The sequence below is a fragment of the Pongo abelii genome, chromosome 2 (assembly GCF_028885655.2).
Source record: "Pongo abelii isolate AG06213 chromosome 2, NHGRI_mPonAbe1-v2.0_pri, whole genome shotgun sequence".
Classification (NCBI taxonomy): Eukaryota; Metazoa; Chordata; class Mammalia; order Primates; family Hominidae; genus Pongo; species Pongo abelii.
This window is the reverse complement of record NC_085928.1, coordinates 101,954,460-101,969,150: the sequence shown is the minus strand read 5'-3', so window position 1 is coordinate 101,969,150 and position 14,691 is coordinate 101,954,460. Positions and strand designations below refer to the sequence as shown.

The following is a 14,691-nucleotide window of genomic DNA, read 5'->3' as shown; positions in this document are numbered from 1 at the left end:
ACAGACTCAGCGGGGCCTCCTCTGCATCCATCGGGGACTAATGAGGCAGAAATAAGAGAATCATGCAAAGCACTCCGCCCAGCCTCCAGCACGTACCAAGTGCTCAGCAACTGACATGTGCCACGCATCAACGTCATTAATCCTCTCAGTCTACCCCCACCCCCAGTTACCTGTACAAGTGGTGACGTGACTTGTCCAGGGACACCCAGCACAGACCGTGAACCGGGACTTGCCAAAGCCCTTTTATTTTTATTTTATTATTATTATTTTTTTCAGACGGAGTCTCACTCTGTCACCGGGGCTGGGGTGCAGTGGTGCAATCTCAGTTCACTGCAACCTCCACCTCCCGGGTTCAAGCGATTCTTCTGTCTCAGCCTCCCGAGTAGCTGGTAGTAGCCCGCCACTATGCCCAGCTAATTTTTTGTATTTTTAGTGGAGATGGCGTTTCACCATGTTGGCCAGGCTGTTCTCGAACTCCTGACCTCGTGATTCGCCTGCCTTGGCCTTCCAAAGTGCTGGGATTACAGACGTGAGCCACCACGCCCAGCCAAAAGCCCAATTCTTAACCAGTTGTCTGTGCAGCCTCGCCTGACCCACCTCAGGGTCCCTGGGCAGGAAGGAGCCTGGTGTCAGGGTGGCCACCAGGTATGGGTCTCAATGCTCACATGGAGCCATGGCCACCAGGTACACAGGGACTTCCGTCTCTGGCTCACCAGCCTGCCCAGCAACAAGTTCCCAGTGTCCATCCTGCAGAACGGCTCCAAGATGACCATTGAGCCGCCACGCGGTGTCAAGGCCAACCTGCTGAAGTCCTACAGTAGCCTTGGTGAAGACTTCCTCAACTCCTGCCACAAGGTGAGGCACACTTGGTGCAGGCCCACCCTACCTGCCCCCTGTCCCCGCTCCTCACCTCCCCTGCCTCCCACCTCCCCCAGGTGATGGAGTTCAAGTCTCTGCTGCTGTCTCTGTGCTTGTTCCATGGGAACGCCCTGGAGCGCCGTAAGTTTGGGCCCCTGGGCTTCAACATCCCCTACGAGTTCACGGACGGAGATCTGCGCATCTGCATCAGCCAGCTCAAGATGTTCCTGGACGAATATGATGACATCCCCTACAAGGTGGGCCTGGGGCAGACTGGGGCCTGGGGGACTGGGCACTTAGGGGAGCCCTTACCCACCCACCCCATAGGTCCTCAAGTACACGGCAGGGGAGATCAATTACGGGGGCCGTGTCACTGATGACTGGGACCGGCGCTGCATCATGAACATCCTGGAGGACTTCTACAACCCTGACGTGCTCTCCCCTGAGCACAGCTACAGCGCCTCGGGCATCTACCACCAGATCCCGCCCACCTACGACCTCCATGTGAGTCCAGCCCAAAGGGCTGCACAGGAGGGGCCTGCCAGGCTGGGGTTCTGGGGTACCATGAGCACCTTGGTGCTGGGTGGGAGGAGACGCAGCCTCCACCCTCCATCAGCTGTCTTTTCATCAGTCAATCCATCCCATCCCACAAAGACAGCCTTGGCGAGGGAGTCAGACCCTGCCCGCTGGGGCTCGCCTCTGTGTGTGAACTCCTGGTCAGCCACTCCCTGGGTGGAATTACTCAGTGAAGGCTTGGGGCAGCTCCTCCAAGGTGGTAACCAGGCCCAGACTCCACAGTCAGGGAGGGCTGCCACAGAAATGATGCTTCCCCTAAGATGTGTGAGGAGAAGCCATGAGCCAGGGCTGGGTTGTGTAGGTCATCACTGCAAAGGGCCTGTGGCAGGAAGGAGCCTGACAAATTTGGGCCACTGAATAGAGGGGCAGGGAATGGATGGCAGTAACAAGGGGGCTGGGAGGGAAGCAAGGGCCATGCCACACAGTGCCTCAGAGGCCTGGAGTCCCAAGAGCAGGGACATGCATAAGGGTTATAAGCAGGAGTGACAAGTGGGGGATGTGACAAGTGGGGATGTGCTCCACTGGAGGGTAACTCTGAAGGCTGGGGCAGAGCAAGACAGGGGCTTCCATGTTGGCCTCCTCTCTCCTAGGGCTACCTCTCCTACATCAAGAGCCTCCCACTCAATGACATGCCTGAGATCTTTGGCCTGCATGACAATGCCAACATCACCTTTGCCCAGAATGAGACGTTCGCCCTCCTGGGCACCATCATCCAGCTGCAACCCAAATCATCTTCTGCAGGCAGCCAGGGCCAGGAGGAGGTGGGTGGTGTCAGAGGAAGGGGCCCAAGGGCTGGACGGGCTGGGCTTCACCATCCTGCCCACTCCCCTGTGGGAAGGAGCCCTGTGCATGTGGAATCCCACAGGGGATAAGGGGTCCCAGCCTTGACCCCACAGTGTTCCTTTGCCCCCTGCAGATAGTGGAGGACATCACCCAAAACATTCTGCTCAAGGTGCCTGAGCCTATCGACTTGCAATGGGTGATGGCCAAGTACCCAGTGCTGTATGAGGAATCAATGAACACAGTGCTAGTACAAGAGGTCATTAGGTAATCACCCCACCACACCCCTGCCCCGAGTCAGCGGCCACTGGACTGTAGAGAAATGACAACAGGAGTTACTATGGGCCAGGTGCCATGCCAAGTGCTACACATCCTCTAACTCAGCTATTTGTTGTTGTTGTTGTTGACATGGAGTCTCTCTCTGTTGCCAGGCTGGAGTGCAGCGGTGTGATCTCAGCTCACTGCAACCTCCACCTCCCGGGTTCAAGCGATTCTCCTGCCTTAGCTTCCTGAGTAGCTGGGACCACAGGCACACACCACCTAATTAGCGTGCCCAGCTAATTTTTGTATTTTTAATAGAGACGGGGTTTCACCCATGTTGGCCAGGATGGTCTCGATCTCCTGACCTCATGATCCGCCTGCCTCGGCCTCCCAAAGTGCTGGGATTACAGGCATGAGCCACCGCACCTGGCCAACTCAGCTGTATTTTTATTATTCACATTTTGTAGATGAGTAAACTGTGACCCCAAAATGTTCAGTAAGCTATCCAAGTCCAAGTTCACACATTTGCTAAGGGCCAGAGCTGGGATTTGTACCCAGGCCACCTGACCCAGCTCTCTGCTCTTTTAGCCTCTATGTTTTGCCATTGTTTTTCACTCTGTGGCCTTGAGCTGCGGAGCATAGCTACTGCCACGTGACCCCAGCCCGCTACCTATTCCCTTGCCACTGGCCTCACAGGTACAATCGGCTGCTGCAGGTGATCACAGAGACACTGCAAGACCTGCTCAAGGCACTCAAGGGGCTGGTGGTGATGTCCTCTCAGCTGGAGCTGATGGCTGCCAGCCTGTACAACAATACTGTGCCTGAGCTCTGGAGTGCCAAGGCCTACCCATCGCTCAAGCCTCTGTCCTCATGGGTCATGGACCTGCTGCAACGCCTGGACTTTCTGCAGGCCTGGATCCAAGATGGCATCCCAGCTGTCTTCTGGATCAGTGGCTTCTTCTTCCCCCAGGCTTTCTTAACAGGCACTCTGCAGAATTTTGCCCGCAAATTCGTCATCTCCATTGACACCATCTCCTTCGATTTCAAGGTCTGGGCACAGCCAGGGCCAGGTCAGGTGACAGGCTAGGGAGGAGAGGCTGAGGCCACGGTTGGTTGGCAGTTGGGGGACCCCTAAGCCAGGGCATGGAAAGAGCCAAGCCAGAGGAGGCCATGAGTCCCAGGAACGGGTCTGGGCTGGGTCCATCAGAAATCCACAGGGGCAGGGCACAGACCACAGGCCATGGGCTAAAGTGGTAGGTACATGATGATGGGCAGGCAGGCAGCATTAGGCAGCTCTCTCAGAAGGGAGTTTTGTGCCTCCTAACCCAGATTCTGGGTATCGTTATGTGTGTGGGGTGTGTCTGTGTCTACCCACAGGTGATGTTTGAGGCACCATCAGAGTTAACACAAAGACCCCAAGTAGGGTGCTATATCCATGGATTATTCCTGGAAGGTGCCCGCTGGGACCCAGAGACCTTCCAGCTGGCTGAGTCTCAGCCCAAGGAGCTGTACACAGAGATGGCCGTTATCTGGCTCTTGCCAACACCCAACCGCAAGGCCCAGGACCAGGACTTTTACCTGTGCCCCATCTACAAGACACTGACTCGTGCTGGTATGAGGCCTGGGACAGGAGCCTACACTATGGGTGGGGACCCAGGACTAACCCAGCCCAGCCCAAGCCAGTCACTTATCCAGGTTAGCTGAACAAGGAAGGACAACAGAGATTTGGGCCAGGCCGGCAAGCAGCAGGCAGGTTAATGCCCAAGGCCTGCCATCTGGCTGTGGGGAGCACCCCTGAACTCCTATCCTACATGCCTCCCTCAGCAGGCCCACCTTGGGCCCCAAGAGCCTACAAGCCCCAGCCTGTCATTGGGAGTTCAGAGGGGTAACTGAGGCCCAGGGCAGGAACTTGTCTGGACTAGGTCCATCAGAGAATGAAAAGTGGCATCAACTCTGCCATCCCTATCTTCAGTCCCCAATACAGTAACCCTGGGCAAGCTTGAACCCTGGCCAGACCCCCTCACCAGGTAGGCTTCCTTTTGGGTCAGGGCCCCCTCCCTGTCCTCAGCTTAGTCTGCCCACTGCCCTGCCCCTACACTATCCCTGCTAGTAGTAATAGGGCATGACCTAACCCGTCCCCCTCCTTACCCATTCCAGGAACACTATCAACCACAGGACACTCTACCAACTATGTCATTGCTGTGGAGATCCCCACCCATCAGCCCCAGCGACACTGGATAAAGCGTGGTGTGGCCCTCATCTGTGCCCTGGACTACTAGACTCAGACAGAAGGGCTGGGGCCATTAAAGCTGAATTTTCTAAGCAGTCCAGCTGTGCCTTAGCTGCTTGCATGAGGACCCCTCTGCAGGACTCACTGCCAGGGGGCTGGTGAGAGGCTGCAGCAGCCTCAGCAGACGATGCAGTCGGCAGAGGAGAGCGGGACAGAGGTGGCAGCTTTGACCTGCTTTACCTGTCCAAACGCAACAAGAGATGCCCAGCACCCTCCCAGGCGAGATTAGATTAGAGGCAGCCCCGCCTCTTTGACCCACAGTCCCAGCACCTCTCCAGGTTGCAAAGCCACAGATTTGGTGAAAGCCATGGCCCTCTCCCCAGAAAGTGCACCCTGTCTACAGTCCACCTGAAGCCCCTCCTCAGCTCAGGTCCTAAATCCCAGGCCTAGGATTCCAAGGATCTCTGGCCCAAGACAGCTGGACACTCAAGGATCATATACTTCTTACCTTTCTGGTCCCAGGGCCCTAGGCCCACGAGGTCTAGTAAGGCCCTCCCTCCCACCACACACGTCTAGCCCAGCCTCCGTATCTCAGGCCAGCAACCACAGGAGGGTTCATTTCTCAGGAGATTCTTAGGAGAGTTTTATTCATTTATTGATCCAGTATTTACAGGGGCTAGAGGGGTCAAGCTGTGCTCAGCCCAGAGGCAGCGGCCACACTTGCCAGCACCCCCCACTCGGTCACTATGTACAGATAAAGGGGCCTGCTTGGATCACCTTTTTCAAAGCCATCTGGCAGAGGCCATGGGGCTGTGTTGGGGCCTGGGCTCCAGAGACACTGCTGGGCCCATTACCCCTTGGCATCAGGCCCTCTGGAACACAGCAGCTCCAACTGGTTGTCTTGATCCTGCTGTCCCCCACCCTGAGTGCCTTGCAGAGGCTGAGGAAGCTGGAGTAGCAGGAAAGAGCTGAGTGGTGCCAGCTTCCTATAAGCAACCCTGTCTCTGCTACCCCTGAGAGGGAGACATGGTAATACTGAGGGGCTGGACAGAGGCTCTTCTGAGCCTCAAGCTCCAAGGACAGAGACCTAGAGCCCAATTTAGGCCCATAGCTAGGGCCACAACACTGAAGGCGAAGAGCCCCAGAACCTTGCTGTGGAGAGCAGTCTTGAACAGCCTGGCTAGAACAAGGAAGACAGTTCACAGGCCACTGAACAGTTCCCACATGCTCTGCTCAGGCCATGGGATCCCAGCAGCCTGCTCACCCCAACCCCACTGGGACACCCTACTCCCAACCCAGCCCAGTGCTGGGTCCCTGAGTTTGGCACTCTCCTAAGAGGAATGAAGAGAGAAGGCCTGGCTTCCTTACAACAGGGACAGGCTGGTGGCTGGGGCTAGAGCAGCAGGGCCCAGAGTCCAGGGCCCACCCAGGCCCCCAGCTAGGACCTTGTAGTTGGAACCATGGCATGATACAAGGACCTGGGCCCACCAGGACGGCTCCTAGGAGAGAAAGCATAGTCAGGTAGGAACTTATGTCAACATGGTGGCATGCTGGGTTGGAGCCCAGAAAAATAGATGTCTCTGATAGGTAAAATATATATTCTGCTGCCCAGGCAGAAGGGCCAGGTCCTGCTGCTCCACAGCCGGCTGTGGAGGAAGCTGCAGTACCTCGCTGTGCCCCAACTCCAGATGCTGCCTCCTGAGCACTACGGGGCTGATCTGCCGTGTCAGGCCTCGGCGCGATGGAAGGAATGTGGCCTGGTTCCTCCCGCTCCCAGGGCCTGGACTCTCTGGCTGGGACTATTCAGTAATACTGGGAAAAGGGGAAGTGGGGCAGGGAAGGACCCTGGTGAGGGCCACACGGCAAGAGTGGGCTGCAGTCAGGGCCAGCAGTCCTCACTGGCGCTTGGCCTTGTAGGGGCGAGAGCGTTTCCGCCGGTCAGGCTTCCGCTGCTTGTGGAGCCGGCCGATGCTGACCCCTTGGCGCCGCCGCACAGAGATGTTCTGCTCCACTAGGTTGGCCAGCATGCCTGTGAAGAGGTAGAGACCCTTGAGCAGGTGCTGGCTGCCTCAGGCCAGGAGCTGAGGCTCTCATGGCCCTCCCTGTGCCTCAAGGTCTGCTCAAGCCTCAGGAGAGGCCCGGGGAGGGAAGCTGAAGGACACCACCCTCAGCAGGGCATTCCAGTTAAGACAGCAGCGCATCCCCTCACCTTCCTGAGCCAGCATGGAGATAAAGGTGCAGATGAACTCATCATAGTTGTGGGTCCTTCTCTGGTCATCAATCTGTAGGAGAGAAGAAGACTGAGAGCACTGAAGCCAATCTTGCCAGAGCAGCCACCAGTGGACCTTGGGAGAGGCCAGATCAGGCAACTGGAGAAATCACCCACCTTGAACTTCTTCCTCTTCTCTATCTCTTCCTTGAGGCACGCCTCATAGTTTGCAATCTCAGCCTCCACACACTTTAGCAGTGCCAGCAGCTCCTGCCAAAACCCAGCATTGCACCTCTGATGGGGGCGGGCCAGCAACAAAGCCCCATGAGCAATAGGCAGCTAGAGGCAAGGATGAGCAGCGAGTCCATGCCTATGGAGGCCCCTGCCACCACCCAACCCAGAAAGTCTTCTGGCACATGGCTCCAGCCACCAATCTTCACACCAAAGTTCCAATCAAGAACTTGGCACCTGGGCAGGAGGAGCTCAGGCCTTACCCTCTGCCAGGATTAAAGAAGAAAACCACAAAGGAGGCTCACCTTGGGTGAGTATTTCTCCCCACTCAAGGGCTCGCCAGGCCTCACCATCCCCGTCTTCTCTCTGCTGTCCGTGGCTTCCACGACCTCCTTCTCCACTGGGCTGCTGGACCCCTGGCTGCCTTGGATTGGTCTGACGGAGGGCGAGGAACCCTTCCCACCCTCTGGGAAGAGAGGTCACAAGAAAATCATCAGAGTGCAGGACACTTTGTGGTCACTTGGCCACTTCCCTCCTCCCTCCTGGGTGCACCAAGTGGCCAGTGAGCCAGTCCAAGGCCCACCTGTCAGTGCCAGGGGACTCAGCACCCCATCCTCAGCCAGGTGCAGCAGGCCTGTGCTGATGACAGGACCCAGATCACGGACAGCACGGTTGTAGCGTATGCAGTCAACACGCAGCAGGCTGTCATCCTCTCCAAAAAGCACCTTGGAGATGTGGGAGGTGACAGGGCTGGAGGGCCGCGTTGGGTTGGCCGAGCGGATAGGCGAGCGCAGTGGCGAGTTGAAAGCACTGCCGATCTCAGAGGCCGTGTCCGTACTCTCATTGCTGGGGGTGGGTGAGGGCTGCGAGTGTGTGGGCACTGCCACAGCTGGACTCCCAGCCCCACTGCTAGTCTTGATGGACAGAGGAATTGAGAGGTCCTTCTGGGACTCTTTGAGCTTCTCAGCCAAGACGTTGATGGTGTTGGGCTGCAGCACTGACAGTTGCCCATCAGCAGAACCGCTCAATGCCCCTGGCTTCCCTGTTCCCTTCCCCTTATACCTGTGGGGCCCGAGAAGATGTGAAGCAAGGGAACAGGCCAAGTGACCATACCCAGCAGTACCCAGAATGGCTTAAATACATCCCGACCTCCAGGGGCTGACCCTAAAACTCCTTATACTTGGTCCAAGCAACTTGAACTAGCCATGCTAAGCCTGGCATCAAGTTCTGACAGCTGCAGCCAAGTGTCCTCAAAAGACACTTCTTCTATTCCAGCCATCTCACTCCTGGCCTTTTGCCAATGCCCTGTGTTCCAGCAAAGCTGCCTCCCCACCACCCACATCTCCTCCATCCCTGCCCCAACCAATCCTTCAAGGACTGGCTAAAAGGCCACTTCCAATAGGACATGATATATGCTTATGTGCTCAGCCTTACCCCCCAGCCCACCAAAAACTTCCTGGGGACCTGGGGTCAGCCCCATCATGCCAGCCTCCCCCAGGGCCCCAAACTCCGCAGGTGCTCAACATTATCTGCTGCAGGGCATTCTCAGACACAGACTGAGATATTCAGGATGGGATCTGAAGCACCCAGAACCTGGTAGCCTTAGAAAGCTAGGCTGACCTAAGGGCAGAGTTGGTGTTCTGCACGTCATCCTCCTCATCATCCTCATAGTCATCCTCGTCATCTGAGTACTGCTGGGGTGGGCGGACTGGAACTCGGCTGCGGCCCACACCTGCCGCCAGGTCTTCTTCCTCCTGGGACAAAGACCAGGGCAGTTACAAACAAGTGCTGCTCGGCCCAGGCTGAGCCTAGACACTCACAGCCAGAGAGAAAGCCAACATGGTTTTCCAGACTGAGTCAGCGGAACCCCTCCAAGTGTTCCATGGCCTGTCCTTGGCTTGTGGCAGGGAGGCTGCCACCCACTTACACTGCATAGAACCCCACGGAGGGGTTTTCAGAGAAACAGAATGCCCTGAAACACATGCCTTTATTTTGCCAGTAAAACCCAACCCATAAAGTTGTACCAAGGAGCGTGACCTAAACATTTAATCCCACAGCCATGTAACTAGATTAAATTCAAAGGAGCTCTCCCTGCCTCCCTAAGCTCCTGCTGTTGTAGGGGCCTTTTCGTATCAGGCAGAGGAACCTAGCAACCCAGGCCCAGGCAGCTTGACCCAGCCATGCCAAGGGTGAACACCAAGGAACCACATGGGAAAATTGCCTGTTGCAACCTCTCAAGAGAATCAAGTAGAGAATCCTGCAAGGGTGCTCCCAGCTTACCTGCATGGGGGACTTGGCATAATTGTGATTGTCTAGAAAGGCCGGCAGCCGCTGGACAATGGGAGTGGGGTTGGGGGGAACCCCATTGAGGCTGCTGCCTGGAGGCTTCACCACCAGCTTGGGTTTGTTGGGAGGGCTGTGGGATGGGGCTTGTGCGCATGAACCAGCCGCCTCCTCTGCACCATCTGAGACAGGGCAAGAACACAGGCAGGACCTCCAGTAGGATCTCCAAGAAAAGCTCACAGTCTCCCCAGCCCTGTGAAACAGCATTTCCCAGAGAAGAACAGCCGAGCCAGCTGGTGCAATGGGAGTCAGCAAGCTCTAAGTCATGATCCCGCAATGAGACAGGGCAAAGAATGAGATGGGAAAAAAGAAGCAGAAAAGAAAAAAAAAGCCTCTAGAGAAAACAAGAAAGGGAGTGTACATTACAGAGAAGGGCCCAGGGGCCTGTGGTAACAGCGGCACTCTACAGGTGCCTTTCTTTAGGGAAGGACTGCTCTCCCTCTACCTTCTGACGGGGGAAGAACACTGCCCAAGAACATCCCCAGAAAAAGACTTTCCCTGCTTAGGCCTCCCACGTCAGACATTAGCGGGTGGCTCTGAGGCCCACAAGAGGTCCCAAACCCCCCAGTACCTGTGTGGGTGCCCTCAGAGGCTGCAGGGGCCCTGTTTGCTTCCAGCACCAGTGGGGACTTGTTGCTGGCTGACTTGGACTCCTCAGGCAGCTGTGACTCTTGAGACTTGTGGGTCTGAATCAGCTCTGGCTGTGTTACTCTTATGAGCTAACAACAGAATCCAGGGCTCAGAGGAGAAAGGGTAGACCCGGGCTTCTACCTTAAATAGCTAAGGGCTGAGGACCTAAAGGAATAATGGCCTTGGCTCTACCCATTCACTCACAGGGAAATAAAACACCCAAACCCAAACTTCCTTTTAGAAGCTATTCTCGCTCCCCACTCCAAGTCCCACCTTTCCCACAATGGGGGCAAAGAAAAGATGTGGTTAGCTGAAGCCCAGATCTACAAGAGAGTATGTTCGTGAATCAGAGACAAATGCTGTGGGGGAAGGGAGGAGGAATGCAGGGAGGGTTGGGCTGGGCAGAGGCCAGGGAGAAAGGGCACCTACCTGCTGCAGAGCCTCTAGTACTGTCTGACGGTTCACCTTCAGCACGTGCAGCCTGGCCTCATACTTGATCCTGCGGTCGGGCACCACTGCCATCAGGTTGAAGCGGATGTCGTGGTAGGGCTCCCTGCAGTCACAGCCGCAGCCGTGAGAGCAGCTCCCGCCCCGGCCCCGCCATCAGGTTGAGGCAGATATCCTGGCAGGGCTCCCTGCAGTCACACCTGCAGCTGTAGGTATAGGCCCCACCCCAACAGGCAGGCAGCGACTAGCCATACACACCAGGCACCTGAGCTGGTACCTTCCAACAAGCTGTATGAGGGGCCTATCCGGAAGTGAACTAGCAGACCTGGGCTGCCTAAGGCTCCACTGAGGCCTGCCCCTCCCCCAGCCCACCCAGGAGCAGGCCACAGGCAGCCCAGGCAGGAAATAAGACAACAAGTTGAGAGCCCATGATCTAAGCCTGATCTTGCCAGATTCACCATATGGCCTTGCAATTTACAAATCACCTGGATACTCTCTGTCCCTCCCAAAGTAGGTACAGCTCCAGAGGGTAGAACAGGGCAGGCACAGGGCCCTTACCCTGCAGTGGCGAGGCCAATACGCTCCATGATGACCCGCCGGGCCTTGTCTGTCCACTCCTCGTCCTCCCCCCAGGGCCCTAGTAGAGACCAAGACAAGGAATCAGTGAGAAGGAAACCCTGAGTTTGGGCAGGCCAGGAGTGGGAAGGAAGACAAAGAAGAGCAGTTGAGCCCGGGAATCAGGAGCTGGTCGGGCAATATGGTGTAGGATGAAACCCCAGCCAGAGCCGGGTGTCAGTACCCACAACCCCTGCCACTGGGTCCCACATACCAGAGGGCCCTGAGCCCCAGCTCCCTAGGAAGTAGGCAGAGACACCTAACAGGCCTCCAGCTCATGGTGCCTACCATGGTCAATGGGGTAGACCTTCAGCCCATCCAGCTCAAAGAGCCGGCCTGTGATAGGCACATAGCTGACAAAGTGGAACGCCTCCATGGTCCGCACTGCACTAAGGCCATTCTGCTTCTCAGGGAGGTGGCGTGGCTCGGGCCTGGGGAAAGACAGAGTCAGGGCCCAAAAAATGATACTCCCCCTACTCCCACCCCACATCAGCTCCCACAGCTCCCACACACCTGGCATGGCTATTATGTGCCTTGGCCAACTCCGGGGCATTGCCAATCGCATATCCTTTGCTCTACAGGGAAGAAAGTAAGGCCGTATCAGAATAATTTCTCCTCAGGTAGAACTATGGGTGGAAGGCAAGCTTCAGAGAGCAGCCTGGAGGCATTCCAGGAATCGGAAGGAACACAGACAAACTTTCTTAAAAGGCTGGTGGGGGCAGAAAAGAGCTCTGGAGCCCCAAAGAGATGGACTGTGCTGGCCTTGCATGGTAATTAGTGGACACTAGGAAGCAACATGGCCTCAGAGGAAAAGTCCTGACAGAGACGGTTCTGACATGGTGTGACTTAAGGAAACTCTCCTCCCTCCCTAGGCCTGTCTCCTTTCCCCACAACTGCGTCTAAAAACAATGGCCTTACACAATTTATTTAAGAGTCAAATGTAATATAAATGATCATTTGAAAAAGAAACAGCCTAACAGAACCCAATATCATGTGGTAGCATTCCCAGTGGCCCTCAGGGTCAGATCTGCCCAGTTGGCTGTCAGCCAGGATGAAGGCACTGCAGCCTACCTCAGGGCTGAAGCCCTTGGTGAAGTCCTTCATGCGACTCAGGGTGGGTCCCAGGTCCACGTTGCTGCAGTTCAGGAGCACGCTCAGCAAGGCATGAGTGGCACAAGAGTTGGGTATCAGCTGTGAAACCAAGAATAGTCACCCATACACAGCACCCCTCACTGCAAGCCCCAAGCCCATATACATCAAGAATGGGGATCCAGAGCAGGTCAGTCATATCTGGACAACTCCCCTTCTCAGCTCCCTTCATCTTTGCCTAATGTTTATTCATTTAATAAGCACCTACCAAATACCCACTGGATATCTGAGGACACAGAGAGTGGACTCAGACACCCCCCTACTCTAAAGCTGTTCCCTTTAATGAATTAAGAGTTCAGTTCCTTCTGCCAGAGGATTTCTGTAGCTACTGCCCCTAGAATCTGCCTATCTCCTCCTCCTGTCTTCCTCCATTTCCGCTTCCCAAGCAAAAAAATGGCAGCATCCCACCCTCCAAACAAAGCACAGAGTCCAGCAGACCTGGTGGGCAAAGAACATGTTATTCACAATATCATCATCAATCACGGACGTATCATCCACCAAGGTAGAGACCTTTCGCCGGGACCGGCGCTCTTCGATCCATTTGAACAGGAAGATAAATCCATATACAGGGCTGGGGGAAGTAAGGGGCAGAGCCAGATCAGCCAAAGGGGAGAAGGCAATCAGCATTCCCTTCTTTCTCCCATTCATCCTTTGCACTGCGTCATCACTCAGGTGTCCTTGCTGTGATCCCACCTCTCCTCTGGCTTCTTCCCAACACTGTGTCTGAAGTGGCCTTGTGCCCTCACACACCAAAGGCCTGCCACAGGCAGAGCAAAGCATAAGCCTCTGGCTGTGATGCTCCAGGAGTCCACCCAGTCTCCTTATGAAGTCTATGGTTCTGGGTACGAGAAGAAAAGCTGGAACTGAGGGCCAAGGATGGGACAGGGTAGGAACACAAAGTAAGACAAGAGCAAAAACTCTGATGAGGAACTGAGGCACTCCTTCTCACCTGTGGGCCCCAGTGCAGTCAGGAAAGCAAATGAACACCCACACCAGTCTCTTTTGTTCCAGGAAATTAAAGCAGACTTCTTGGTTCAGTCACGGTTGCTACTGTTGCTACTCTCTTACACCTCTATTCTGCAGGACCACTGGGACAAGACTCTAAGTGTGGGCACCCAGGAGGGGCCTTGTCACCCCAACCAATCAATACAGGATGACTTTGTGTCAGGATTAAAGCCAGGCACACATGGGCACACTGAAATTAATACATTACACAACTGCACAAAAGGCATTGTGTGACCTGGGTCTTCCCGCTGCAAGGCCAGGAAAGCAGCTGAACCAAAGGATGCTTAGGGGTGGGGAGGGGGCTGCTACAAAAAGGGAAGCGCTAAGGAAAGATTGGGAGAAAAGAAAGCATCAGTCTGATCAGAAGCGGGCACTCAGAGAGCAAGGCTGATTCTGTGAGATTTTACAACGTAGGGTTCTTGGCACTGCCTTCCCTAAGGGGCCCTGTTCTCTGGGACCTTCCCCAGCACTCTGGGTGTAAGGGGCAGCCCTGGTGTACAGCCACTCACCCCTGACATTTGCTCTGAAGGTCGTAGATCTCCTCCACTTGCACCCCTTTGACACCTGCGATGAGGAAAGGAAAGCAGTAGGGAAGGACAGCCCCTGAGTGAGGGCGCAGGGGTGGGCCGCCACAGCCCCGGTCCGGCAGGGAGAAGAGGCTCTTACCGAAATCTTCCACGAGCAGGGTGAAGAGGCCTGGGAGGGGCGACAAGAGGAGGGGGTGACGGTCAGGCAGGCGCGTCCCGGGCCCATCCGGCCTCCCCAGCCCCTGGCCCTCCCGGTCCCCTCCTCACCTGGGTCGCTCTCCAGCTCCAGCCAGCCCTTATTCATCTTCCCGCGGGGCGGCCCCTCAGCGCCATGTCCAGGCCCTCCCGCCCCACCGCTGCCCCCACCGGGAGCCCCCACCGCCCCCGGGGCCCCTCAGCCCCACACACACACAACGGGCCCAGCCGCGTCACCCGCCCGCGCCGGCGGCACGACGTCACCAAGGCGCGACGGCCCTGCTCCGCCTCTGGGCTCGTCTTCCGCCGGTCGGACAGCAGATGCGGGCACGCGCTGGAAGGCGAACACGCAAGCGCGGACAGACGGGGGCGAAGGGGAGGGGCGGGACGGGGGCGAGGGGGAGGGGCGGGACGGGGGCGAGGGGGAGGGGCGGGACGAGGCGGGCGAAGGGAAGAGGGGGTCCGGGCGATGCTGAGCGCTCAGGCTCGGGAGGAGGGGCGGGACGGGCGAGGGGAAGGGGCGGGACCGGGGAAGTACTAGGCCCGGGTGGTGCGAGAGGAGGGGCGGGGCGGGCTAGGGGAAAAGGCGGGGATGGGCGGGACTGCGCGCGGGTGGTGGGAGAGGAGGGACGGGC

At 56.7% G+C, this 14,691-nt stretch overlaps 2 protein-coding genes across 5 annotated transcripts in view; one reads left to right on the top strand and one right to left on the bottom strand.

Annotated features, from left to right (window-relative positions):
• The window catches only part of DNAH1 (dynein axonemal heavy chain 1), a 78,646-nt gene extending 73,846 nt beyond the window's left edge, over positions 1-4,800 (top strand). The window contains exons 71-78 of the mRNA XM_054552144.2: positions 685-855; positions 936-1,115; positions 1,186-1,362; positions 2,025-2,195; positions 2,351-2,481; positions 3,172-3,523; positions 3,853-4,087; positions 4,633-4,800. Of these exons, the coding sequence (XP_054408119.2) occupies positions 685-855; positions 936-1,115; positions 1,186-1,362; positions 2,025-2,195; positions 2,351-2,481; positions 3,172-3,523; positions 3,853-4,087; positions 4,633-4,754 (1,539 nt within the window). The 3' untranslated portion in view covers positions 4,755-4,800. The remainder of the gene's footprint in view (positions 1-684; positions 856-935; positions 1,116-1,185; positions 1,363-2,024; positions 2,196-2,350; positions 2,482-3,171; positions 3,524-3,852; positions 4,088-4,632) is intronic.
• A 523-nt stretch (positions 4,801-5,323) lies between these two features.
• Positions 5,324-14,566, bottom strand: BAP1 (BRCA1 associated protein 1). 4 transcript variants are annotated; one of them, XM_002813655.4, is made up of 17 exons: positions 14,129-14,566; positions 14,001-14,030; positions 13,844-13,898; positions 12,768-12,900; positions 12,252-12,371; positions 11,694-11,755; positions 11,469-11,611; positions 11,124-11,202; positions 10,548-10,671; positions 10,060-10,207; positions 9,426-9,610; positions 8,766-8,899; positions 7,729-8,207; positions 7,451-7,611; positions 7,092-7,184; positions 6,915-6,987; positions 5,324-6,734 (listed from the first exon to the last, which is right to left on the bottom strand). In XM_002813655.4, the coding sequence occupies exons 1-17, from the start codon at positions 14,163-14,165 to the stop codon at positions 6,601-6,603; spliced, it is 2,190 nt and encodes a 729-aa protein (XP_002813701.3). In that variant the 5' UTR covers positions 14,166-14,566; the 3' UTR covers positions 5,324-6,600. The 4 variants fall into 4 exon arrangements, with proteins under 4 accessions (XP_002813701.3, XP_009237210.3, XP_024100119.3 ...); XM_009238935.4 differs by having other exon boundaries at positions 10,548-10,617; positions 14,129-14,296; XM_024244351.3 differs by having other exon boundaries at positions 7,092-7,253; positions 14,129-14,271.
• Positions 14,567-14,691: the final 125 nt, after the last annotated feature.

Coding starts and splice junctions, on each gene's coding strand:
- BAP1 (XM_024244351.3), bottom strand. CDS start 14,165: ATGAATAAGGGCTGGCTGGAGCTGGAGAGCGACCCAG. Junction 10,672..11,123: donor ATTGGCCTCGCCACTGCAGG/GTAAGGGCCCTG, acceptor CTGTGACTGCAG/GGAGCCCTACCACGACATCC. Junction 6,735..6,914: donor CTCCATGCTGGCTCAGGAAG/GTGAGGGGATGC, acceptor ACCTCTTCACAG/GCATGCTGGCCAACCTAGTG.